At 39.7% G+C, this 27,317-nt stretch overlaps 1 protein-coding gene across 1 annotated transcript in view; it reads left to right on the forward strand.

Annotated features, from left to right (window-relative positions):
• The first annotated feature begins 474 nt into the window (after positions 1-474).
• Positions 475-27,317, forward strand: part of LGSN (lengsin, lens protein with glutamine synthetase domain) — a 61,402-nt gene continuing 34,559 nt past the window's right edge. Inside the window, exon 1 of the mRNA XM_071432935.1 lies at positions 475-588. Within this exon, the coding sequence (XP_071289036.1) occupies positions 475-588 (114 nt within the window). The remainder of the gene's footprint in view (positions 589-27,317) is intronic.

The raw sequence follows: 27,317 nt of genomic DNA on the forward strand, positions 1-27,317 counted from the left end.
TTGCAGATGCACTTCAGTTCTAAGTAACAAGTAATAGCAAAACTAGAAAAAACAACTGAATTAAGAATATGTGTTCAGAACATTTAGTGGTATGCTGGTCTTGCAACTTTGTGCAAAGTAAGCAGTTATCTCCTGAGAGGGCAGAAATGGATAGCTGGAGTGAAAACCTTTTACAATATTTCAGCTAAATAAATCCATTATTTCGAGTACAGAAGAAGTGTTAAGTGGCATTTGAGTCAATCTAAACCTCAGAAATCTGTCAACGTGCAAACACTACAAATGAAAACATTATTTTGTCTCATTTATTTGTTTGCTTTGTTGTGAGAAAGCTGTAATTTCAAAAGATTTAATTTGTAGTCTGTCTGATTGTGTAGCAGGCTATTGAATTTAAGTATCATTAGCTTAGAATTCGCCCTGTGGAACTGGTGAATACAGTCATTTATAGACAATTAGCTGCTTGCTGCTGTCTTTCAAATGCTGATTACCATGAAATCTAACCCCCATACCATGTCTGTGCAAGCAGTTCCTGCCATCCTCCCACTGCTGCCTATTCTTCTGGACCTCAGGTTTCATAGACCCATTTCAGCAGTAAGTAAAAAATTTGACATTGATGCTAAACTTAGAGCAATCTGGTGCCTGAATTACAACAATGCTGTGCAATAAGCACAAAGTGGCAGAAAGAATCCCAGTCACGTCTCAGACTATCTGGAATTTAACAAGTATCAAGAGATCGTCTCTTCCCAATATATTTAGCAATAAAAACTTGCTAAACTATTATTAAACAGCCTTATTTGTTCTATTCTCATGGCATCTTGTAGGTGTGGATTTGTCAGTGTTGAAACCATCTAAATTTGATCTGTCTTAAATCCCTTCAGTGTCTGTATCTGGTTTATCTTCTGTGATATCTGAACAGCTAATAATGGTTTCTGCAGAGCAAAATACACCTCAGAATCCACATGTCCTGCAATCTGCCTGTCTTCCAAGCAAGACTATTTAACAACATTGAAGAAAAACAGTTAAATTCCACAAAATAATTATTACCATACTTTCTCACAATAGTCAAGGAGAAAGCACACTCTAATGAAAACCATGCAGAAAGACAAAAAGGGGCTACACAGCCCCTTTTATGGAAAAAATAAATTGTTGATTATTAGCAAGAAGTCTCAGTAGTACTGTCTTTTCTGAACTAGTTATGTGGCCTCACCTTGAATACTGTGTGCAGTTTTGGTTGCTGCACTATAAGAAAGTTGTTAAATTATTGGAGAGTCACCATCCAAAGGTGGTGACCACTGACAGGACCCAAGGGAATGGCCTGAAGTTGTGTCAGGAAAGATTTAAGTGAGATCCTAGAAAAGGGTTCTTCACCCAGGGGGTGGTTGGGCACTGGAGCAGGTTCCCCAGGGCCGTGGTCACAGCACCAGCCTGACAGAGTCCAAGAAGTGTTTGGACAATGTTCTGAGGCACAAGGTGTGAGTCTTGGGGATGGTGCTCTGCAGGGCCAGGAGTTGGACTCAATGATCCTTGTGGGTCTCTTCTATCTCATTCTGTGATTCTATGATTGGTTTTCAATAGTTTCTAAGTCCTTCACTATGTTTAGGAGGCATCCAATAAACTAACCATTAGTAATACAGCTGTGAAAGAATCTCTGCTTCTTTTTCCTTTTCCTGCCTACCCTATCACCTTCCCTTAGCTATTCAACAGCACAATGCCTTCTTATCTATTAGGAAATCACATACTAAAAGATAGGTAAAACTCCAGTTCAGCCTCATCACTCAAAGTAATAAAGTCTACTACCATGGGCTCCATTCATATTCCCTCCACTAATCTTGTCACTTGCTATGTTCTAGATTGGAGCTCTTCCATGGTAAGGAGAAATGGTCTGAAATTTTCATTCCCTACACTACATAAAATTAGACAAGGGCCCCAGTCCTGAAAACTGCTTAGGTGCAGGGAATCATCCTGAATAATATCAATAATTTTTGGAATATTACTCTTCTGTTACATTACTGAGTGTTTACAGAAGCTCATCCTAAGATCTTGCATACAAGATTGCCAGTGCCAACCTTACACACAAAGCTGTCAGTGCAGGCCTTGTGATGTACTCCAATCCATGTGTCCTGCTAATGAAGAGGGCTGAAGTGTACTGAACTAATGGGCTTTTCACTAGAGTTTTATTTGTGAGCATGGTTTTTGGGTGGAATCATCTCATTTCTGGGAATCAGACTGACCCCATCATACGAATCAGCCATCAAATCAGCCAGACAAAAGCTTCTACTCAGTGCCAGAATTGAGACATCAAACCAGTATTTTCATCACTAGCTTGCAACCACTATCCAATCACTATCTAGCCACTAATATAAAGTCCAACTATGACTTTAAAAAAAAATTCTCATTTTAGAATATGAGTGAAGTTCATGCTTCCAACAAAAAAAGACTTGAATTCTTGTGTTGAAGAAGAACTTTGTTAGATCTGTCTAGCTTACTGATGTGTCTCTGACAGTGCCTACTAGTAGATATTTTGAGAAAGACAAGGACATAATTAATTTTTCCTAAGTTTCACTGGTCTGAAGCTTTGGGAGTTTCAGAACAGAGATCTAGCATTAATTCATCCATTAATTTTGTATAATTTCTTTTTGATCCTATATATTTCTGGCATCCATAATGTCCTGTAGCAATGAGTATTACAGTTTTATTATGTGTTCATGAAAAGATACTTCCTTTTGCTCTGAACCAGTTGCCTGGTAATTTGATTGTGTTCCACCTTGTCTTCATGTTATGGGAAACAATAAATAGCTATTGCCCATTCACCCTCTCTATGCCTTTAACATTTTCTGTATGCGTTTCTAATTTCATAATTTTTTCTTTCATAATTATCTCAAATTTCTCCATTTTTTCCCCATAAATCTTAGTTTATTTAATTCCAAGTCTCCAATTATAGTTATTTTCTGATTTTACTGTGTCTCTTTGGGGTATGATCACAGAACCTTGTTTCCATTTGATTCTTTACTGCTTTCATAATAGTTCTTGATATTCTATTTTTTGCTTTGATAATTTTTTAACATTGAAAATATGTTTTCAGAGAACTTTACACAATATCTACTTCCAGGATCACCTTCCTCATGGTCATTTGAATCCTAGTATTTATAAATTTAAGTTTGTAACCTTATGGTTTGTTCTCCTTCACAATGATAGGTATGGATTTGCTTTCATGAATGATGAATTTTATTTGCCCCTCTATCATGTACATATGGGAGCATATAAGACCATTTTGAAACTTGTCCTTGTTATTTCCAGTGCTGATTCTTGTAATTTTGTTCCATTTGGAGATTTTTTTCCTCACTTTTTATTTCTTAACCAGATCATTTAAGAATATATTTAATATCATATGTCTAAACACAGATACCTGAGGGACTCTTCTGGCACCTTCCTTCTCTATGAAAAACCTGCCATTTCTTTCTAGTATTAGTTGCTTGTTCTTTGACCAGTAACCGTGAGAGGAACCTTCCTTCTTCTCCTGACACTGAACTTTTTTAAAAGAGCCTTTGTGACGGAATCTCTTGAAAAGCTTCTTGAAAAATCTAATTCATTGAGGAGATTAAATACTGATTCATTAAGATCATTATTGTTCATGATAATAGAAGTAATTTATAGCTCTAGATAAGGGGTAGAATTCAGCCATGTTTACACTTCTGAAAAGTCCTGACTTGAAACCAGCCAGACTCTAATCTGTCATGGAGAAAAGCTTAAGGAAGTAGCAGAAAGCTGGTTTTTGAGTATCTCTAAGTAATGTATTCAGCTGATTGCTTGTCTGTGGTTCAGTGGGCTAAGCAACCCTGTAGGTGATTAACATGGGAGGATGAAAGATGGGAAATGTATTTTTTAAAATCATTATACAGATAGGAAATGTCTAGAGATTTACAGTAATTACCAATTTTGAGAACTTGGATATCATTGTAACCAGAGAGAAATGTCAGTATGTGCAGCACTGCAACTGTCTTGGTTATTAACAGAAGTTTCCTAAGATTGATCAGCTTCATAGAAAGCTACCCTAAAAAGGGGCTCTTCAAACTTATGGGAAGCTAGGCTGATTGAGATTCTGATTAACCCCTTCCCATTTTCCTGGGCGCCAGAACTACAGTTTCTGTGTTTTATATCCTTGGCTCCACAAGATCCTGTGTTTACCCAACAGAGATACTTTTATTCCTGTAGGCCTCTCTTGATCTCTTATTGCTCCTTACCTTATGGGGTAGACATACTGGTGCACATGGGGATCATGGGATAACAGACAAGGAGAGATGACACAAAATGTTAATATATGTTTTCTGCACATTAACTGCAGGAAATAGGTACCAAGTGTGTCTTGGCTTCACTGTGCAAAAACACCATGCTTGATTCACACCGGGAAAAATTTTGGAGACCTGTAAGTATTCACATATATTGTTCTCTCAGAAAAGCATCCAGAATTCCAGAAGTTTTTACAGTGGAATATTTTCTAACCCAGTTACATGCACAAGCATCTCAGCAGTCAGTCTGCAATAGTTTGAATCTAAAACTGAGTAACTTTTGCCCTTGTACTTGTTACTGATATTTTTGGAGTATGCAAGCTGACTTTAGGGATACCTGGTTTCTTAAATATCATCTGACATCCATGTGCTGGCCTGGACTCTGTAGAGCTATGCCTTTGACCTCCTTATATTTATTTCTGGGACCAGTAAATCCCAAGATTTAAACTACACTTTATCCTTCCCCTGACAAAAGTAACTATAATAGAGCCTAAGGTATCAAAGAGTCCAAAAGCCTTAATTTGCCTGGAATTTTCCTCCTGCTGTGAGAAGCAGTGCTGTAAGCTCCCTGCCCTTCAGTCAGGTATAGATGCTATGGACAGCTGAGACCCACTTAGCCTGTGGATGATTTGTGGGAGTAAGGCCAACACATATAGGAGCACAAGAACAGAAAGTAAGTAAAGGTCCCAACAAAAATAGTCAGAATTTTTCCATCTCAGATTTCAGGGAAGGTATAACTATTGAATATTTTATTCATATTCTTTATAATAATTATCTTTTCAGTTATTGCAGGGGTGATGCTACAGTATGTCTACAAGATGTGCAAATCCCAGGAAAGGATAATTTCTATCTGCTCTGATGCAGTCTGCTTTCAGCCCACTGTGGACAGTGGTATGAGCAACAAATTATTCTGCTCATTCCTTTTCTGGAAAAAAAGCATTTGGAGAATGAAAACCATTCCACCAGGCTGTGAAGACTGAAGACAATAGAGATCTTGACCCCATGAGTAATAATTAGATTGTGCACTGGCAGAAGAGTGACTAGAATTTTGAAGTGTTTCTATGATGATTGTTGATAGTGGAGCATCATAGATAATACATGTAAAACATATATTATGTTTTAATAATGTTTTAATGTATTATGTTTTCCTCTGGAAAAGTGTCAGTGCTTAGAGCTCTGGTTGCTCTCTTGTTTGCCCAGAAGAGTGTTTATGCCTACTTTGTCATATTCCCTCATGCATTTGTGCTTTGTGGCCAGATCACTATGTTCTTCTGTGTACAATGACAACTAGAGCAAGAATGATGGCAAGTACTCTTTTTATCAAGTTAGTCCATTGTTTGGTGCTCAAGGTACAATCCAAAATTATTTGGGCTTGAATTTCCTCAACTGAAGGATGATGTTGAGGTTGCATTTCTACCTTGCTAAAAGAAATGTGGCATCAAATTGATGTTCATGCATAAAATTTGAAGGATAGATTTGTGTCCTCAGTTTTCATTTGTTTTGAATATAAGCCTCACTGCCTAGTTTTTTTAAAATGTGGCTTTTAAAACAAGTAATCCCTGGGTAAGTCTTAGCTTTGTTCTCTGGGGACAGATGAACTCAACTACTGGTTTAAGAAAGGAATCAAATCTCCAAAAAAGAGACCAGACTGCCTTTTATTAAAAAAAAAAAAAAAGGTTCCTTTTGGCTGACTTTAGAAAATTTCTTTTTAGCATACATTGGGGTTGGGGGTGATTTCATTTTCTCTAATTCTACCTTTTTCTATAGGCTATTTACAAATTAAGGGTATCTAGCAGACCAGATATTTACTGTGATGATCAGATAATTTAGGCAGGACACTTATGTTTATCTTCTGTAAATGTTAAAGGTTTGTGACTAATATAAATTTCCTCCCCCAGATTTTCAGATGTGTAGAATTTGAGAGTATCTCAGAGATATCTGTGTTCCCAGTTCATCTCAGAAGAGCAGAGTATCTCCTGTAAAATTCACATTCCTTGGCTGCTTCTCTTCAGAAAAAGCAGAACCTGTATACATTTTCCATTACTGCAAAACACTACCTTAGCCAGTCAGCAGTGGGGGCACTGAGTAATGCCAGATCAGATCCTAGGGCAATAAAGACTTTTTTTTTTTTTTGTTTTAAATGCAGTGCCAGGAATTCTTATTACTAGAAATTTTTTGATGGAAAAGAAATAAAACAAAAATTATGCAAGTTGAATTTTATACTGAATAGAAACAGTGTTCCAGAAATATCACTGGAAATAAACATCCAGAGGAGATTTCTGACAACTAGGTATGATTCTCAACTGAAGAATCAAAACAAAATGATGCAGGTTCATTTGGCTGCCTTTTGTTAACATACAATTTGACTTCCTTTGTCTTTTCTTTTCCATTTTCCCCCACAACTTACTGTATTTGTTATACTGTATTTATTATAGTGCCTTGTGCTATGTTTAAAGAACTTCTGCTGAGGTAAAAGATTGCTTTTTATTTTATACTTGCACAGCCCCAGCATCATAGACCTTAGCTGAAACATCTATAAGGGATAGATAATGATAGTTTAATACATGGCAAGATAAGAAATTATGTCCAGTGTTGATAGATGTAGTACTAAGATATAGAATAGTCATTTAGAAGGCTTTCAAGATAGATGAAATGTAATATCAGATAAAACTTTCTACTGTCAAACTTGTAAGATTTTTTTGATAACACTGATACTGGTATAGCCCTGGGACTGATTTTTTCACTTGTAAGAAAACTGCAATAGAATGACTTGTAATAAGTGTTGCTGCTGCTTCATGGTGAGACATGTCAGGGCATGAATTGACTTTAATGGCTCTGATGAGCCTTCCCTGGGACCCTCACCCTTCCCCCAGGGACCCCTGCCCTTTATTTCTCCTGAGCCTGAACTGTGGAGCAGGTGTGCCTGTCTCTGGACCCTGATGCTCCTGCCTGAGCCCCCTGGGTGGCCCCTGGGCCTGGTCCAGCTCGTGCTGTGGCTGTTGAGGCTCCCTGCTCCCACGGGGCTGTGTCTACTCATGGGGTGCTCCCTGTGCTGGGGCCATCCCGGGCTCCCAACTGCCCTCTCTGCATTGGCTGTGTCCCAATGCATCTGACCACAGGTTTCAGGTCTCTCTGTAGCTGGAACTGGTAATTTCAAGGGCAAATTTTTGCCAGAATTGAAAAAAAAAAAAAAAAAAAGGCAAAATAAAAAATAGCCCTGCAGAGATTATAGACTTTTCATAGTTAAAAAGAAAAAAAAACCCCAAGAGTGTGTGTGTTTTATTCACACAATGCTTAAATGCCACTTTTTACTGACTGATTCTTTGCTTTGCATAATCTAATACTGTCATGTTGAAACATTAGATAAAATAAAAAGATATGTCCACCTGAAAGGAAAACAGTAGTGAAAAAAGTGTAATAAAATGAGTCAAGCAATGTTCTGCAGAGCTCAGTGTATGCTGTCCAGGGATGTGGCTATGGCAAAAGCATTTATAAAAGCAGTTCAGTATTCAGGTCTGGATGATGAGGAAAGCTGCTCTAAAGTAATTTCTTTGACCACCAGAAACAGTGGTGTTTCTTCAGCACTGTTTTGCTTTTCTCTAAGCCGTTTCTGCGTCAGTGACTCTGGCTGCTTTGTTCTGCCATAAACCCTGGAGTGCACCGTGCCTGATGGGGTCATGTGTGTGCAGGTGATTTAGAAAATGATACCCCAACTTTGCACCACCATTTAAATCCTGGAAGGAAAGTTCCTTGTACCATATACTGTCACAGACCATGAATATGACCACATGTGGTCCCATTTGCTTTAATAAAACACGAAAAAAATATTTAGAAAACTTTCAGGTATGGGAGATGATTGTTTAGCAAAAAAGAGAAAAGTTTTCTTTCCTGACCTCAGGAAGGTACTCAAAACACATTCCAATACAAATCTTTTGCCTGCAGAAAGCTCAGATTCTTTGGATGAGGAACTTAAATTATGTGAAAGGCATCAATCAGGCTGTGGGAAAATGTCTCTTCTGAACCTGTCTCAGCTGAAGCCATTAATGGCCCCAAATGTGCTATTTAATTCTCTATTTAATTCTCTATGACTTGGCTGCCAAAACACTTGTGCATTCAATTTCTAATCTAATTCCAAACAAGACTGACAAAATAGTCCATGACAGAGGTGATACCAGCCCAAACACCTTTGCCTGAAGTCAACTGGGGATTGCTCACAGGTTTCACCAACAGCCTCCTACAGACTAACTGACAGACAGACAGACAGACGACCAGCCTGGGACTGGCAATGTTTTCAACCATCTAACAAAAGATCACTACTGTCTAATTTATTATATTTGTAATGCTACCTTTTCACTGTCATGTACTTTGTGACCTAAACTACAATATGTATGTTTGAGGTGTGGTGTAATATAGTGGAATACAAATGTACTTTCCTGTGATCCCTAGCAAATTAGGTGGTGACGAGTATTCAGATTCTCACTAAGAGCAGTTCTGAACTTACAGCTTAACAGATGTGTCAAGCAGAAAAATAAGCTGCATCAAAGTAGAACATTAAACAACTGTTATCTTGCAATTTGATTTAAGTAAATTTTAACTGCCAATTGCTCATCCTCCAGATTTCTCAGTGTTCCATTTCTGGTGAAATGTATGAACCTGACTCCTAATTTAAGATGGCTAGTTGGGGAATGATTATTTTTACCTCCTTTTTCCTTATGTGTATATAAATACTTGATACATATAAATACATACCAGATGCTTTTACATACAAAACTAGAATATTTGATTGTCTTTATTGTGTTCCACTTGTGTTTATAAAGAATGAAATATCAGGACAGATATAAAATCTTCCATACGTTTCACCAATGAAAATGTAATCTGATTTATCACCTGCAGAAGGATTTGGATAGACTGGGTTGATGTACCAAGATGAACAGTATGAGGTGCAATAAGACCAAGTACTGGGTCCTGCACTTGTGTCAAAACAACCCCAAGCATCACTACAGGCTGGGGGCAGAGTGGCTGGAAAGCTGCCCAGCAGAAAACCCCTGGGATGCTGATCAACAGCAGCTGAACATGAGCCAGGGTGTGCCCAGGTGGCCAAAAAGGCCAATGGCATCCTGGCCATTGTATCTGTATCAATAACAGAGTGGCCAGCAGGTCCAGTGAAGAGACTGTCCCTCTGTTCTTGGCTCCAGCACTGATGAGGTCACACCAAAAGTGCTGTGTCCAATTCTGGGCCTCTCACTGAAAGAAAGACAGAGGGGTTGGAGAGAGCCCAGAGAAAAGCAAAGGAGCACAAGTCCTGTGAGAAGCAGCTGAGGGAGTTTGGGTTGTTTAGCCTGGAGGAGAGGAGGCTCAGGGATGACCTTTCTGTTCTCTACAACTGCCTGAAAGGAGGTCGTAGCCAGGTGGGGGGTCAGCCTCTTCTCCCAGGCAGCCAGCAATAGGACAAGAGAAAATGGACCCAAGCTCTGCCAGGGGAATTCAGGTTGGCCATCAGGAAGAATTCTTTCATTGAGGGTTGTCTTAGGTTACAATGTCAGATGTACCCAAAGGTAAGTGTTCTATCACCATCTCCATAAGCTGTTAAAACCAGGTGGGGCATTGTTCCCTATCTCCTGCTTAACTCGTTCTTGATAACTCTGGGGGATATCTTCTATCAATGGGCCAGCTGTTAAAACCAGGTGGAGCAGTGTTCTTTATCTCTTCCATGACCCATCCTCCCTCCAGGGAGATATCTTCTGTTAATGGGCCATTGATTGTCACTGCATGGCTGATGAAAATTACATCACCCAGTTGTGAGATGTTCTGCCTAGGGGAAGGAGCCAAGCATTTCTACCTGGATATAATCTGAGATTTAGAACACCACAGCAGCCTTATCCAGTGAATTCCCAGAGTACAAGAGCCTCATAACCACCACTGGACCTTTAGAGGAAGATCAAACCCTTCTACAGGATCACTGCTTCAACAGAACCATATCTGTCACTCTTGGAGGACTGCAGCCACCATTTAATCAGACTGCTACCAACACCCTGACCAACAGGTTATACTCTGTCAGTGTTTCTATATTATTGCATTTATTTTAATTTTCCTATTAAATTGTATTTCTGACCTGGGATCTCCCACTGGTTTGCTTTCAAACTACTACAAGGGTGACCACAAATGTTGGAACAGGCTGCCCAAGGAGGTGGACACCATCTCATGGGGTGCTCAAGAAATACCTGGGCAAGGCACTTAGTGCTATGGTTGAATTGAAAAGGTGGTGTTTGCTCAAAGGTCTGACTTGATGATCTTGGTGGTCTTTTCCAACTTTAATGATTCTATAGCTTTAAGATTCTATGATTTCTTAAAAATTCTTCCTTTAAGTCAGATGGCACTCCTGCAAGATGCCAGTCACCCTCCTGCCAAGGTCAGCAACCTACACAAATAAAGCCTCAAAAGATAAGCTACAAAATTCTAATCAATCAACAGAACAGACAATTTTTTTTCTAAGTTTCTTTTCCTTGTAGTCTAATTGAGAATCGATTGGTGTTTTAGACTTTTTTACAGTGGACAGAAAAGACCACTCTTGATTTGTTGCCACATCATACTGTTGCTAAATATCTTAGATGGGAGGTTTTTACTTTGCCACTACAGTGGACCCATCACTGAGGAGTCAAGCTCTGGCAATTTTACATTGTGCCTGTTATGTGAGCCAGAGTTGCTTTTTACCTCTGAAGAAAAGTTAGAGTTTCCTAAGATCTAAAAACTATTTTCAGCAGGATGGACACAAGGCACAGCTTGGTCATCTGCACTACACTTTGTTTAGAGGCTGAAACTTTGTCATGGACTCATTGCAGGCAGGAACATCACCTTGGAATTCCCCAGCCCTGAGTTGTATTTGAAGAAATACTTGCCATTGTTCAGCACCTAGGGAATTAGAGCACTTGCCCAAGAAACGCAAGACCTTGGCCATCAACTTTGTTCTGGGAGATGATGAACCCACATCTTCCTTGTCTCAGAGTCTGGGGAAGCACCAGGCTGGCAAATAATCAATAGTGCAGATGAAGTTGGATCAATGCCAAAAAAATGCAAAAAATTCATAGACCTAGGAAGACAAAAAGCTATGTGAAATGAGAAAATGTGTATTCCCAATACTGTCTGTGCTTTTTATCCCATGTCCCTTAAGTGGGTATTGTAGAACTCGGATCAGGGACTGGGAAAGCACTGCTGCAGATGTGTGGGCCCTCGTGTTTGCCCTCCCAGGCTACTGCACTCTGTAAGGCACCAAATGTGGACAAACTTGGTATACACAAGGCCTGAGGGTCCTGTTTGTGTCCAGCAGCTGTAATATTGCTTGCAGGTGAGGGAATCTAAGTAGCATGAGAAGTCACTTCTGGTCCAGGCACATTCAGCCCCAAAATCCAGATTATAGATGGGTGGGATCGATTTTGGCCACCCTGACTCTGGTGTGCTTGAATTTGTCCATGAACTGTTGTATTTCACAAACTATGCATCACAGTGCTGGGCTTCATTGAACCCCATAGGGAAAATGTTGTGAAAACAGATGTTAATAATGCAGTTTATTACAGATACTGGTCTATTAAATTGAAGGACATTAAGTAGTGAAATAAATTATTAAGAAAAACAGACAATTCCAGCTATTTTCTTGTGGAGAAATCTAATTTGTTCTCAGCCACAAGCTCAGTAGGAGTGAAATAGGATCCATTTACCACAGTTTAAAATGTAAAAGCACTCACTTGATCACATTGTATGAACTCTGTGTTCCAACACTGTGTTCAAAAATAAATATTGCAGAGATATATGAGAAATACACAAACTAGCTTTTCCCCTGTGGGAATTTTCAACACCTTTTTGTGTAAAGAACCAGCTTTATCACCTCAGAAAATTATTCTAAAGCTAGTCACAGTTGTACTGATGTTGTGTTTGTCCTCATTAGCAAGCTGAGATGATCCTCCTTAGCATTCAGAACCAACTCCAACACTTCTGTGAATAGGTAATAACGAAGAGAAGATGTGAGAAAGAAGCTTTCCATCCTTTAAGAGATAGCTCAGGTATGAAGAGATTAATAGCTGTCACTGGGGAATCTGAACCAAGAATCAGTCTTAAAAGCTTTCCCAGGTGATAATGGCACAAAGAAGTCAAAGATAGATTATAATAAAAATAAAACAATCTTGGAATCCATAACTGTAATTTTTTTTTTAGATTTGGGGTTTTTGTTTGTCAAAAATAAGTGAGCTTTGTGCAACTGCGTGTGCTGAGGTAATTCTACCTATATGGTGATTTTTTTGAATCCTCCTTAATAACTAGAAAGTTCTGTCTGATTTCTACTACTCTGACAAAGTGGTAAACATTTCAAAAATAATTAAGCCCCAAGACTTATGCAAATAAATTAACAGTTAGAGGAGACGAAGTCTGTTAATTAAAGTCTGCAACAGGAATGTATACTCTATTAGAATGTGCATGAAAAGGGAGCCTGAAGCCTGGAATGAAAAACTTCATTTGGGCAGCACAGTTTGTGAAAAGCAGTGTTTCCTGTGCCTTGTCTGGCCAAAGTCAAACAAGTTCAAGGCACAGATTTATAAGGAAAACAGGCTTTTTCAGCTTCAATGTTCAGGAATATAATTTTTTACTTAGTAAATAATTTATTCCTGAGTGACTCTGCTTTTGACTGGGTTGGGGAGTAGAAATTCAGTAACACTATGAGAAAGGCCAAGGCATTTCTGAGCCAGTCTAAATCAGAAAGTCTGGGTAGTCATGTGAAAATGAATTTATCATGTGATTTATAGTCCATCAACTAAATCAAATAGGTTTTGATAATATGTATCCATTATAGTATGTCTTGTTCCAGTCTCTCTTTGGGTTGTTTTTAGATAGCTGTTATCTTAACATAAAATATATTAATCCTAATTATCTAGTTTAAAACTTTTCACTCTCCATGATGCATCATTTACAATGAAAGACTCCATTGCTCAGGCTTCAGGTTCTTAACAACTCTGATTGAGGAAAAGCCTTTTCCTGATTGCTAAATCAGAATCTCTGCTAACTGTGCAAGTATGTGTGAGAGTGCAAGGACACTGCATAGATGTGCATATAAATTTAGGCTTCATGAAGAAAAATCTATTAAACTATGGAGCTATTTACAAGTGCTTTTGTCCAAGGGCGTTGACGTCAGTGAAGCTGAACCACAAGATTGATCAAAGAGTAGTTTATGACTGTGTCAGTATTGCAAATGTACAACTGAATCCAGAAATTTTTTTCTACTTTCTCTGTTTTTCTACTATGCACAGTAAATCAAATTTTCTAAATGTTTCCAGCAAGCAAATGGTATCCTCAGTAGCCACCATTTAAGCTTGAGAATTTTTGCAGTGGGATTTCCTAAAAGGCTTCACAGAAAAAAAGGTTCATTGTTTGAAGCCAAATTCAACTTTTCATTAAGACTGATCAAAATAGTTTATACAGATTTTCATAAGCTTTTTGCTCACAGTGTGTATTATTTGGCTTAGTGATCACAGCTGAAAAGCATGATTTTAATAAAGAAGTTGAATAAGCAGATTAAAGCAAGTCACAGGGCCTGCCTCATTCCAATAGTAAACAAGTAAACGACTTTAATTAAGGCAAGATAGGTAATATATATAGCATGTGTGTTATCATTGTTTGGTTTGCTTATTCCTTTGCAGTAATATTTTAAATAGCCAGCATATCACAGATTAAAAAAAAATACTGTTTATTAAGCAGCTGATCTCCTTGATACATTTTTTACAATTTTTTCTGATGAAGTGAGACGAGCTGTTGCTTTAAACTAATTCTAATCAACATCCCTCAAACACCCAGGAATCAATAATTTGTTTACAAGACCCTATCAGGAATGACTGAGCTAATCACTTTGGGTACACCACTTGTGCGAGGACAAATCCATGCTCCTGTTAGTTAGCCTTTGCTAACTACAGATTGATTTTATTGACTCAAGTATTCAGCATTAGGGGAAAGAAGTGGTAGGAAAGAGACTGGTAATACCAGTATCGCAGGTGATGTGTGCAGTGAGGCACATAAGCACAGGGTTGAACGGGTTCCCAGGCTTGGAGCTGGGAGGGAATTTTGCTCAGGGTGTAGTGGCCACAGACTGCAAAGGATTTTGGAGGTTTTTTGGCTTTGCTAAAATTGTGCACATGTATTTACACAATCACATTCCTGCAAGAGCTGAAAGGAAGGTGCTTGGTGACCTTGGCTGCTCTTTGTCCTGCTGCTGTGGCCCCCAGGATGCTGCTCTTTCTGGGCTGCCTTTGCTAATTGGAAACCTCCAACATGTGAAAGATGGGACAGCATTAGTTGTGGGCACATGATTACTGGCAACTTTGATACTAATCAGCCAGCAATCACACTTTCCAACCAAACACCAGTGCCAGACTGCTGGGGAAGGGACAGTCAATCTCACTGGGCAATTTCTATGTAAAGGAACTCTACTACTTTTCTTGTAGCATTTTAAGCTTCAGGGTATTTCTCTAATGAAGGATTTAAAAACATGTGACCCTTGGCCAGAGATCTGGTTCTGTCACTAATGCTGCAGCTCACAATGTTTGAGAGACCATGCCCCATCATTGGAAGAGTTCAAAGCCAGGCTGGATGGAGCTTTGGTAACCTGGTCCAGTGGAAGTTGTCCATGCCCATGGCAGGGGACATGGAACTACCTGACCCTTAGGGTCTCTTCTCATCCAAACTATTTTGTGATTCCATGATTTTGTGACCTAGAGTTCTCAGAGTCTTCAGGTGGAGCAAACACCAAGTCCCAGTAAAGTAAGTTCTATTAAATTGGATCTCGTCATTACAACAACATTTATACGGAGACAGTGTTGCATTGTAACACATTAATTATTATTTATTTTCTTAAAGTGTTTTTGCAGATGAATGACTAATCTCAAAATCCCACGGGCCGCCGGGGATGCAGGTATCCATGGTTACCTGCGTTGCCTAGCGACACCTCCTGACGCTGCTGAGCCAGCCCTGCTCTCCTCGGCGCAGCCCCATCCAGCTGCCACCCCAGGCCAGCTCCCCTGACATCGGGGAAGTTGCTCTGTGGTCCAGGTTAGAATTAGAGTTGGTGGTTTTATATAAAAAAAAAAAAAAAAAAAAAGAGGGAGGGGACCGATGAAAGACGCAGGTCTCTCTAACAGCAATAAAAATCCAGTTGTGGCTCCAGGCAGGATCTGAGTCAGTGTGTTGATCTAAATCCTCAGCTGTGCTGTAAGACACAACTTTGCACAAAAGTTCATTTAGGGCAGAATTTAAGGGTATTGATTCATTTCTCAGCCAGACACAGACCAAGTACTAATAAACTAGGGTTTGGCTCCTTTACTGGGTGAAATGAAGCATAGCTTCATTAAAAAAAAAAAAAAGGTAATATTTATGTCATTTCAGAAACAGAAGATGCATTTATCTTATAAATTAGATTTTAAAATACGCTTATAAAAAGGCTATGAGTCAGATTCTCCTAATTATGTCAATTTAAACTGAGTTAATTGCAAATTTAGAACAATAAATTTTACTGGACCTGGTTATGAAGATCTTCTCAAATGCTGGTGGTTTATGCATGGCATGACTCACCAGCATCCAGTCATGGTATACAGAGGACTGCAGTTGATGTCACAGCCTTGGACTCTGCTTTTCAGAGCATTTTCTCAGAAGAATGACTTGCAAGTACTTTTCACCTGAGTACTCAGGATGGTATTTGTGGTCTAGCTGAATTGCTTACACAAACAAGAGAACAAATTGCTTATGTAAGTCAGGCACTTCTGGTGCAGTCTTGTCTGTAAGTAGGGATGCCCTTGTCTTCCTCCTCAGCTTCCCCTGCTGCAGCACTCAACTGCCTTGCTGTAGAAACTTACCAAAGAAGATCTTTTCTGAGCCTACAGTCCTGAGTTTGCCCTTCCAAGCAGTGTTCTGCTGAACAAGAGCTCCTTTAGGAGGTTGCTTTCTGGACTATTGATCTGTTTTTGGCCTCTGGTACATTCAGGGGTGCAGTCTAATGAATGTGCTTTTGCAGTAAATCCTTGAAAGCACTATTGTTTTCTGATTAATTCTTGCTCATGACTTCCTTGAGGTTAGTGCCATGGGAGGTGTCTCTTACTCTAAATCTTCCAGAGTAATAAACTCAGTCATCTGTAGTGCTAGATCATTAACCTTGTCCCTGGTTTGGGCTGGATCAGCTCAGACTCCTCCCAGCAATTCTTGGGCACTACTTGGGAGTTAGTACAGAACAGACACTATTCCCTCCAGGCAGTTTGAAAGCTTTGGAGACAAAGAATGGTCACTAGTGCTGACATTTTGGATATTTTGGTCTAGCCAGTTTCAGTATAAAAAAGTTCTGGGCATGTTTAATCTTCTGTAAAGTAGTGTAGTGCTTTAACTGGTTTATTACACTGTTTACTTGCTTCCTCTTGAGCAGGCTCAGCCTGATCACATTTGCAGAGATATAAACAAGTACAGGATTCTCATTGTGCTACATTTACTGTGATCCACTCAGAAAAACAGAAACCTGCAAGAAATGAGTTTAGAGTGCAGATGGTAGTGATTAGGATGCAGGTGTTTTTCAACCAATGTCTGTCATGGGAAATAAGAAAGTTTCAGCATGTTTTCCCATTTTTATGGAGATTCTAGGCTAGAAGGTACCACATGGATTCACTGAATGATGTTCATCTGTGTTTATCTGTCAATTCTTGTGTTGCAATTGGATTGTTAGCAGTAGGGGGTTTGTGAAGCACATAGCAATTAGGGTTATAATTCAAGACTCCTAATAAGATCTATGGTTTATTGGGTAAGGATAGAAATGGCCTTAGCAAAGCAAGGGACTGATGTTGCCAAGTATGATGCAGATGTCCTTGCACAGTTAGAAAAGAAGGGACGTTTTGCTCACTTTGAAGGTTCTCCAGAATCTTTGTAGTAAGTGCATTTCGCCTTTATTTCTATGCCTTTTTTAGAGTGTATTGAAATTTTCATTGGTATTCTTTTTATTTTGCATTGTAGTTACAACTCAGGACTAAGATCAAATTACACCCTTCCTTTCTTTTAATCTGAATATCCTCTCTCTTATGCTTATCATTAAAGTTGTATCTTTCCTTTTATAGAAAGCTACAACTTTCTCTTTCATCTTCTTCCTTGTAAAACACTTCTTGGCTGAATATAATTTGTTCTTCTGTGTTAATTTAGGCTAATAATTCCCCTTGCTTCATTTGCAGCCCACAGAGTGATGCAACTTCCCCTTGTTTTGTTCCCAGATAAGTATTGCCACAGTTCTTTAATAAAATGATGTAGGACTCTGTTTACAAGAGTGCTTCTGTGGTATCTTACTGCTTTCACAGGAAGCTTAACAGCTTGCAGAACAGTAAGTGGCAAATGTTTAATGCAACATTATGCCAACTTGAGGACAAACTGTTCCTCTCAGGAATGTTTTCAGGCTTAAATGAGAGGAAAATCCCCCTTACAGAATGTGAATTCTTGGAGGCGGCAGGGAGTGACTGCCACTTCTTTGCCTTGCCAGCAGCTCTAATTCTCAAGCACCTTCCAAGGCTTTTTTAGATCAGCTGTAGAGTACTCCCAGCAGCAAGTAGTGAAAAAGCTGTGACTGGCTTTGCTGAGGAGCAAAGATTCCTCTTTCATGGAGGAGTCAATAAGTCTTCCAGTCTTCTCAGACAGAAAACATTGGTTTTTGCCCACAGATGCTGGAAAGGTGGGGGGAGACATGAGGCCATGGCAAAGCTATTAATATGAGTAAGCAAAGACTGACAGTGTATTTGCAAAAACTGTGAGACAGAACAATTCCAACTTAAACAGTGATGAGTCAGGCTGAAATATGTGGAAATTTGGGCTTGGATGCGAGTCATCCCTTAAGAAGATTAGTGGATATTACTGAACTAACAGTAGTTTGACTAAAGAGAGGAAGGAGCCCTCTACAATCTCCTGAAAGGTGGTTGTAGTCAGGTGGGGGTTGGTGTCTGTCTGTCCAGGCAGCAACTGACAGAATGAGAGGACACAGTCTCAAGCTGCACCAAGGGGAATATAGGCTGGATAGTAGGAAAAAGTTTTTAACAAAAGAGAGATAAATTACTGGAATTGTCTGTCCAGGGAGGTGGTGGAGTCACCATCCCTGGATGTGTTTACAAAAAGACTGGTGCCATGGTTTAGTTGAGGTATTAGGGCATGGGTTGGACTCTATAATCTTGAAGGTCTCTTCCAACCTAGTGATTCTGTGATTCTATGATTTCACAGAATTATATTGGAACAGACCTCCAAGATCATGGTGTCCAATCTTTGACCGATCACCACATTGTCAACCAGGCTGCGGCACTAAGTACCACATCCAGTAGTTTTGTGAACAACTCCAGGGATGGTGCCTCCACCACCTCCCTGGGCAGCCCATTCCACTGTTTAACAACCCCTTCTGTGAAACAATTCCTCCTCACGTCCAGTCTGAACCTCCCCTGGTGGAACATGAGGCCATTTCCTCTTATCCTGTCACTGGCTGCCTGAGAGAAGAGACCAATCCCCACCTGGCTGCAGGGAGTGGTAGAGAGCTGTATGGTCACCCCTGAGCCTCCTCTTCTCCAGGTTAAACACTCCCAGCTCCTTCAGCTGCCTCTCATGGGGCTCACTCTTTAGATGCTTCACCAGCTCTGTTGCCCTCGTCTGGACTCGCTCCAGGTGTGGCCTCAGCAGTGCTGAGTTCAGAGGGACAATCTGCCCTGGTCTTCCTGGCCACACTCTTGCTGGTACAGGCCAGGGTGTCATTGACCTTCTTGGGCACTTGGGCACACACTGGCCCATGTTCAGCTGCTGTCAGCCAGCACCCCCAGGTCCTTTCCCACTGGGCCCCATTCCAGCCACTCTGCCCCCAGTCTGTAGTGCTGCCTGGGGGTCAAAGTGTAGGACCTGGCACTTGGTCTTATTGAACCTCATACCACTGGACCCAGCCCATCTATCCAGCTTGCCCAGATTTTAATACATTTTAACAGATTTTAACGTTCTCTATGTTAATCCTCCAAAGCAGTAAAACCAGCAAGTTGTCTCTGCCTATCATCACTATTCTCAATCTCTGGACCTCAACTTCACATCAAAATATTCTGGTGGCTTTCTTTGGCTCCTGGGTCCTGGATTCTTTGAAGGGGGGGAATTGTGTGGCCATTATCTGTAAGTAATCCAGGACTTTCAAGTGGGTGCCTGGGCCGATGGATTTCCAATGGGTGATGTGCTGAAATCCAAAGTCATAGAAAATGTGTTGTATGCTTTCTCCTTTATAGCCAGTCTTTAGGGTAAGGCACAACTTTGGATGCTCTAAAGATGACAGGGTGCTCAACTGATGCTGTGAATTTACCATGGGTAAGGTTCACCGATTTGCAACTCATGTCTCTTAAAGGCCCAACTGTGCCTGAAGACTGTGAAGTGTGAATGAATTTCAGACTGGGATGTCCCACTCCTCCACCTCAGAAATATGGTCTAATAAGGGGAAAGAGAGGAATAGAATTAAAACCTCATCAGATGAAATCTGTGTTCTTATAAAAAACGTGCCATTCTTCACTATAGGAAAGGATGTTTCCAGTAAATAATGAAAAATGTTATTTGTCCAGGAAGCTTCCTAAGAGACAAAGGAGAATAACAGCTTCTAGATCACAAGGCTCCTGAAGATATAGTTAGAATTCATTATGTAGCAAACCTTTATGTTCATAATAAAGGGAATTGTCATGTTTCAGTGTTTTTCATTTAAAAGATGATTTTTCAATTGACCTACCAGATTTTGCAGAACTGGTGTTTGTAATGAGAAGCTATTTAAACAAAACTCTTCCTTCATCTGTGTGCATAGGCTTCAGCTATGTCTGATCAAGGGGGAAGAAGCATTTTCTGTGAGGACCCACAGCCAAGGCTGGGCTGCTGGTGTGGAGAGGGATCACATTCTGGACCAGGTGCCCAGGGTGCCTTCAGGTGGAGGCAGGGGGGAGCTGAGGTGTTCCCAGGTTTCACCTGGCTAAAGATTTAGATAGGGTCAGTGTGTGCTTTCAGACCTGCTCACTGGAACATGTCCCACAGCTTAATCAGCCAGAAAGCACCACTTGGTGACTTGTCCATGACCTGCAAACGTGGGAGGCAAATTACCTTTGCAAGCCACCAGCAGCAGCAAATTTGCTGAAGAAGCTGTATTGACCAGAGATAGGCCAAGAAGACTAATTTACATGACAATAAAAACATTTAAAAACAGACATTTCAGTGTTCCAAAATTTTTACCTTCTCATAGAACTAAATATAATTGGGGGTGAGGGAGGGGAGGGGTGTTTCCATAAGAAAGAACTACTTTTCTGCACTAATTTTATCTTCTATCTTCAAAACTGACAGGCAAAATTGTTAGGCAGGTGAATTTCAGAGGGCCAAATAAGAAGAAGTTCTAGGTTTTTTCAAAAATTATTTTAGTTATTTCAGTTTTTCAAGCACATAGAAGCAAAGTGCTTCTATGAATTCCTTTGGGGAAGAAAGAACTGACTAGAAAATCCTCTTTGCATGAAAATCCTTTTTCCATGAAACTTGGCTTGGGGCCTTGGAGTTAGGCAAGGTTTTGAGGAATTTTTTGAAAAGTCTGAAATATACTTTAAATCATGTGGACATTCTTTACATGGAAATCTGTTTTAGTAGAGAAAAGGGAAAGAGCATGAATGATGAAATGTTTGCTTTGTAGGTAAGAGGATGTACTGATCAATGTAAAGAAAACACTATATTGTGATGTATGGTCCATTTTTCATGGGGATTTCAAGCAGAAATAATTGGGACTTTTTTAAGGTGATTAAATTATGCCTGTATTGAGGAAAAGGAAACATTATAAGGAGGATACATGATGCAGTCTGTACTTCCCCTTACATAATTGATAGCAGTCAGTCTGTACTTATAAAAAGTAGACTGTACTAGAAAATGAAAAAGCTGGATTCAAGGCCTTGATTATGAGCAAATGAAGATTAAAGGGGTAATAGTTTTGATTGCAGTGCTAGACCTCTGTAAATTAATAACTGTCTGAAGCTTCATTAGGCAAAAAAATAATGGAAGTATTTTTGTTTAGTTGTTTTGTTCACTAAAAGCTAACAATATGATTTATTCTGATAGATATTTAGTTTCTAAAAATTCTTCTTTCTTTATGGCAATTTTGCAATGGCTGCAACAACTTGTGCAACAAAATGAGGACAAATATGTTAGTAAAAAAATTTTTTTTCCTTTGGTGTCTTCTGTAAGCAGGATCTCATTCCTGAATGCTAGATTCACTTACACATGACATTAAAACTCCAAATTAGGACTGCAGGAAACAGCAATTGTCTGAAGGCAGCAAAGTTCAGTAAGTTTTTGTGCTCTGCTGGTTTTTCCTCAGTTTATTAGAAAGAGCTGAAGTTCACCTCCTGGCACACAGTTATTTCCCATATAAAATTATCATAAGCATGTGCATTACACAGTAATGTTTTTCATGACAGTCTACTGCAATATCACATATACCTTTATGATGTTCACGGAAAAAGAATTAATTTGTGGTATAGTATTATGATAGATAGTTAACAGATGTTTTGTTGCTCTTCAAACATAAAAATAATTACATGAATGCAAAAAAACTGGTGGCATTTTGATTAATTCTCAAATAATAAAAAACCTGCTTCTATGCATATGTTTATTTTCATAATAATAAAAATGAGAGCCATAATAAAAAGAAAATAACCCTGTAACTACACCATAAAAAGAGAATGTTTTTCTCAAGAAATGTTTCCACAAAGCAACAGAGATTGTCTGAAAGAGTCATAGTCAGTGCACAGCAGTGGATTTGATAAAGATGAGCAAAAGCAATTATTATTGCCATTTCTTGAACAGATTAGTTAGAGGTGCCTCTTGTTAGCAGTAGGTTCCCTGTCCTATAAATGAATACAGCAATTAGATAGTATAGACAATCAATATCAAACCACTTCTGATAAAATCTCTGATTTTAGTGGAGAAAAAGGTATTTCAGTAGCTTTTGGAAAGGAAGATGCCATAAGAATCTGCAGTACTGCCTTTCAAATTTTGCTATTGCAGCTATGTATTAGCTCCAGGCATAGGATATCTGGTGCAAGCCATAACAAAGTCTCAGGGCTGTACATTGAAAAATTGGATTTCCTAAATATTTGTAAAAGAGCTTCATACAAAAGCCCATCAGCCAAAATTTTGTAACATAATAACACTTCATAAGTCTCAAATATTTCCCATGTTCTATATGGTAGCATTGAATCTCCTTGATTGATTAAATAGCTTCACAGGTTAATGACATCTAAGAAAGCTTTGTTTTTCATCACAAACCTGGACTATTTGGTTCTTTTATGTTCTCACTTTAGGCTTAGTTATGAGACTGAAAAGAGAGGCTAAAATGAAGAACATCTTTCTGAATGCAGCCAAACACACACTGCAGCAAACCCAGAAGCACAGGCTGAAGGTTTGGACACACAAAAATAGAAGTAGCCACGACAGCTGAATCACAAAGTTCTATGAAGTGCAAACCTGAGGTCTGGATTGTATCATCCATAGGCTAGAGCAGAATGATTAAATTCCTCAGGGCAATGCAAAAAATATTACAGTTTTTTTTGATTGGTGATGTGTTGGAAAAGATGGTTTTAAGCAGGTATTAAATATAAATATCAGCAAATATCAGATTTTCTTCCTTTGCCAAGAAAAAAAGAAAAAAAGCTTGTATTTTCAATACTTGGAGGCATGAGCGGTCAGGGACAGAAACATAGTATTCTTCAGGGAGGTCATTCCACCTCTAAATGTTCATTTTAACTGTAAAGAATGGAGCTGATACAGGCTAAGTAAGCAAAACTGCAGTTGCTTCTCTTAAATTTCATATGGAAGTTAAAGTACACTGAGCAGAGATTTTTGTTTCATTTGTTCCCTGCTGTCATGCCATTGCCTGGTAACATTTTCACATAATGCAGGCTGACACTTGGAAGCAGAATTAGTAGGAGGATTGATTTTGTTCCCTTGAAGAATATATTTGCTTTACAGTGAAATACTGAGTGCTTCAGGTGTGAGCTCAACCTCATCAATTTTCAACCTCAAACTTTTATGTTTAAAATTATGGGGATTTTATGTTGAATGTTACTTTTATGTCTTGTGATAACTGCAGCTCAGCTGCTTGTATCACTTATTTTTGCAATTTTCAGTGCAAATGCAACATCCCACATGAAAAATTATCATATTTAATTGTTTACTAGAAACAGCTTTTGTCTGGAAACAGACCAACCAACATATTGAAACTTTTCTCATGTCATTGTGTATTGTTCAAGCCTGGGATGCACAAAAAGTGCCTCTGCTAGCCACCTGCAAAGCTGTGGTAAAAGGCACTCAAAATTCACCTAACTTTGATGTTATCTGTTCATAAAAACTCACATGTAATAAAAACCAAACCTGCAAAAAATATAGTTGAGGATGAAAGATCAAGCTGCAGAGAAGCTAGGGAGCATCACAACCAAGAGTTGCCCCTGATACCTTCCTCTAACTACCATGGGAATTAATTTTCTGCATTAAATCTTAAAGGCAAAAAAGAAGGGGGAAGAATAGGATATGATTACTTAATTAAAGACTGTATTGAAATACAATTGCACAAGGAACAGAATAAAGGTTGACAGGAAATAATTTATCTGACATTTCCTATCTTCCAGTGTCAGACCTCAGTTCTTCAGCCTGCATTCCCCCATGGATGGTTACACACCAGCTGCAGTGCCATAGTTGTATGGCTGAAATAGTAAATGATAGCTAAAGAGCTTCCAACCTATGTGATATTATAGTCACATTTTAGTTTTGTAGTTGGTTACTTTATTGATTTGAAAAGGTGACTGAAAGCTTTTGTTTGACTGAAATCTTCTGTTACATGACAGTTTAAGAACCTTGGTCAGATTAGAACCCTCATGTTTATCAGATTGCTAATATCAAAGCTTGATGTAGGTGACCTTTGGACAATAAGGGTCTGTTATTTTTTTGTGGGAATATTAGTCCACGTGCTAATGCTTAAATGCCCTGATAAAGGAGAAAGAGTAACAAAGAGTGGCTCCTCTATGGAATAAATTTGTGCTCTGTGTGGCACTTCTTGATTGAAGGTGGATAGCTGTGGCCACCTTCCAAAGCATGGGTGGAGAGATTTGCTCATTTTAGCACGTTTTCAATTTCACCTCCTCATGGAGCTGGGAGGTCCTTGAGCCTGCTGCATGGTTGTGCAAGGAAGGCTGGTGCTGCTCTGGTGCTGAAAGCAGGCTGTTCTTTGGGGTGCAGTGGGATCTGCTTCTCATTCCAAGGCATGTAAAATGCCATGGCCTGTAGGATATGGCTCAGCTCCCTTTCTCCACAATTCAGTGATGACCTACATTAACATATCTCTGTGTTAGTTGTTTTAGTATTGCCAAACGTCAAAGATTTGGTGGAAAGTTGCTACCATAAGAACTTCTAAGAAGATACGCAATACTGTTTTGTAAGAGTTGTGGAGCCACAATCAGCAGCTGTATCTCACTGATGAAACAATCACAGAGGGGTAACTGAAATAGCTAAGAAAATTTATCAGAAAAAGAACACCTTGGAACTACAGCTATTTCTCTAAGTTCTCTCAAGATGCTCTGGTGCGGTCATATGAAAATGACTCCTCAGCTCTCCATATGGACAATGAGTCATTCTAATGTCAAATGCCCAAAGCCTGAGGAAATTGCAGGTTTGTTGTGCTGAGTCATAGTGGCATGTACATCTTGCTAGCTTCAGCTGGCATACAGGAAAGAGTGATATATACCACTTACTTCTCAAATCTTTTCTTGTCTCAGCCTGTTGGGGGGATTGTGGTCTGCTTCAGAGAGGTTGTAGAGAATAATGTTAGGAGTGTCCTCAGATGATGCTTATTTCCTGTTTGCCTCTTGAGCTACTAATTAAATGGAATGCTAAGTGAAGTGTAAATGAGTATTATATAGAATGGGTCATTAATGACCTTTTACACTAGTCTGGCATTTCTATCAAAAGATCATTTTCCCTGCTGCAATAGTGGGAAGAGATGCAGCAGGGTGAGAGCTCTGTCTGTCTATTGCACATGTGTGAGCAGCACCACTTGCTCTGCACCACTGAAGACACCACTGAAAAGAGCCTCCATTCCCATTATACAATACCAATTTTGATTTGTATATACCTTTCTGAAGCACTGAGTTTAAGTCAAAATGTTTCATATCTTTCCTGTGCTTCTGGCTGAATTCCAGAATATTTCAGTCAAATAATTCAGCTCCTTCAATAAATGAGCCTAGGAAAAAGTGCCACTTTGCTTGTGTTAATACTTTGAGGTCTATTCTGTAAAGTTCTCCAGCCCTACTCTGCAGGTATCTTAAATTTGTCAGGGAGATGGCTCTCATGTCAAAAATAAGCCTTCCTGGAGTGCTTCCATGATAGATTAGCAAAAGCCCTGTATGTTCTCAATTTCCTGAATTGGGATGAACCTGGCCAAACAGCATGCAAAAGGCAATTTTGTTTTGATACAAAGGCTCATCCCAGGCCTCTGGTGATGGTAAAGGACCTAGAAACAGGGCAGTGGGCAGGACCTTTAGGCTTGCTAATGTGGGGAAGGAGTTATGCTTGTGTCTCCACAGGTCGCCACATTAAATTTGTTTGCATCATCCTGATTGGTGAAGGCACTGTGAGTGTCTTACCCCCTACGCTGGACAGCACAAATGTATGGATCACCCTTGCAAATGCTACACACACTGATACTATGTGCACCTCTGTGGCATCCCCTGGGGATTCCTTTCACACCTGGTTCATAGGGGTACCCATTGGTGAGGAGCGTTTTGGTAAGCTCTACAATGTGAAACTGCCTGGCTCCAAGTATATTGCAGCCCAGGTGGTGGTGCCAGGACACCTGGTGAAAGAACACAGGATGGGATGAGACATGGTACAAAGATCTGAGAAGAATGCACAACTTTCCAGCTTTGCTCTCGCAGCCACAAGAACTAGATAGACTGGGGACTTTGCAGTGTCCCATTGCATGCTTTGCTTTTACATTGGGGATATATTTGATGTTCATATAAACAGTGTTAACTTTGATGTCTCTGCTAAAGGTATTTTCAGCAATACTTCCTTGTGGTGTAATCGAACTTTGGAAAGTTGACTGACATCTGGTATCAGTGCTATTGCTCTCCCCTTGGACTTGTTCTTAATGTGTAGGGAGTGTATCTGGAAAGGTATGCCAGGCAAAGCTGTTGCACTATTGGCCAACTGACCTAGTTTCATCCAAATCAGACAGCTCTAACAGCTGCAGCTCAGCACTGGGTCAGGTGCAGCACATGGGTTCTCAGAGAGAAGTGTGATCCACCAGTGACTTTCTGGAACACTGCAGAGTGCATCTCTGGCAGCTTGATACCAGCAACTGGTACTGCTCATGCTTTCTCTTCTTTAAACAAGCTCGACTGTGGCTTGCAGAGGAAGCTAATGCCACTAGTGCCTCTCTTTCAGCAATGCTGATTGACGTTAAATCAGTGCAACATGCAACACTGCAAAACAAGGCAGCCATTGAATTCTTACTGCTGGCTCATGGCCATGGGTGCGAAGATTTTGATGGCATGTGCTGCATGAACTTAAGTGACCATCCAAAGTCCTTTCATAAGAGTATCAGTAATCTTAAGCAGCTCACTAAACTGCCGCTGCAACACGATGAAGGTGATTGGTGGGAGGTGTCTTCATGGCTCGACAGCCTCAGCTTTGAGGCATGGCTTAAACACTTAGTAATGTATAGCACAGTTATCCTTGGTGTGTTCTTAATGATTGTGATATATACCCTGTGTATTGTATCTCGTGTGCAGCAAATAATCAATAGCAGTCTTAATAAGATAATGGCTTTACAGGCGCAGAGTTTTAGCTGTGCAACACATAAACAAAGATGGGGGAATTGTTACTGATAGGTAAGGCTCTATTAAAGGAAGGCCTTGTAACATGGCTCCAGCCTGTTACTTTGGCTATGGGAGAGTGACTGAGCTG

The sequence above is a fragment of the Agelaius tricolor genome, unplaced genomic scaffold (assembly GCF_023055355.1).
Source record: "Agelaius tricolor isolate 1412-34295 unplaced genomic scaffold, bAgeTri1.0.p SCAF_1, whole genome shotgun sequence".
NCBI lineage: Eukaryota > Metazoa > Chordata > Aves > Passeriformes > Icteridae > Agelaius > Agelaius tricolor.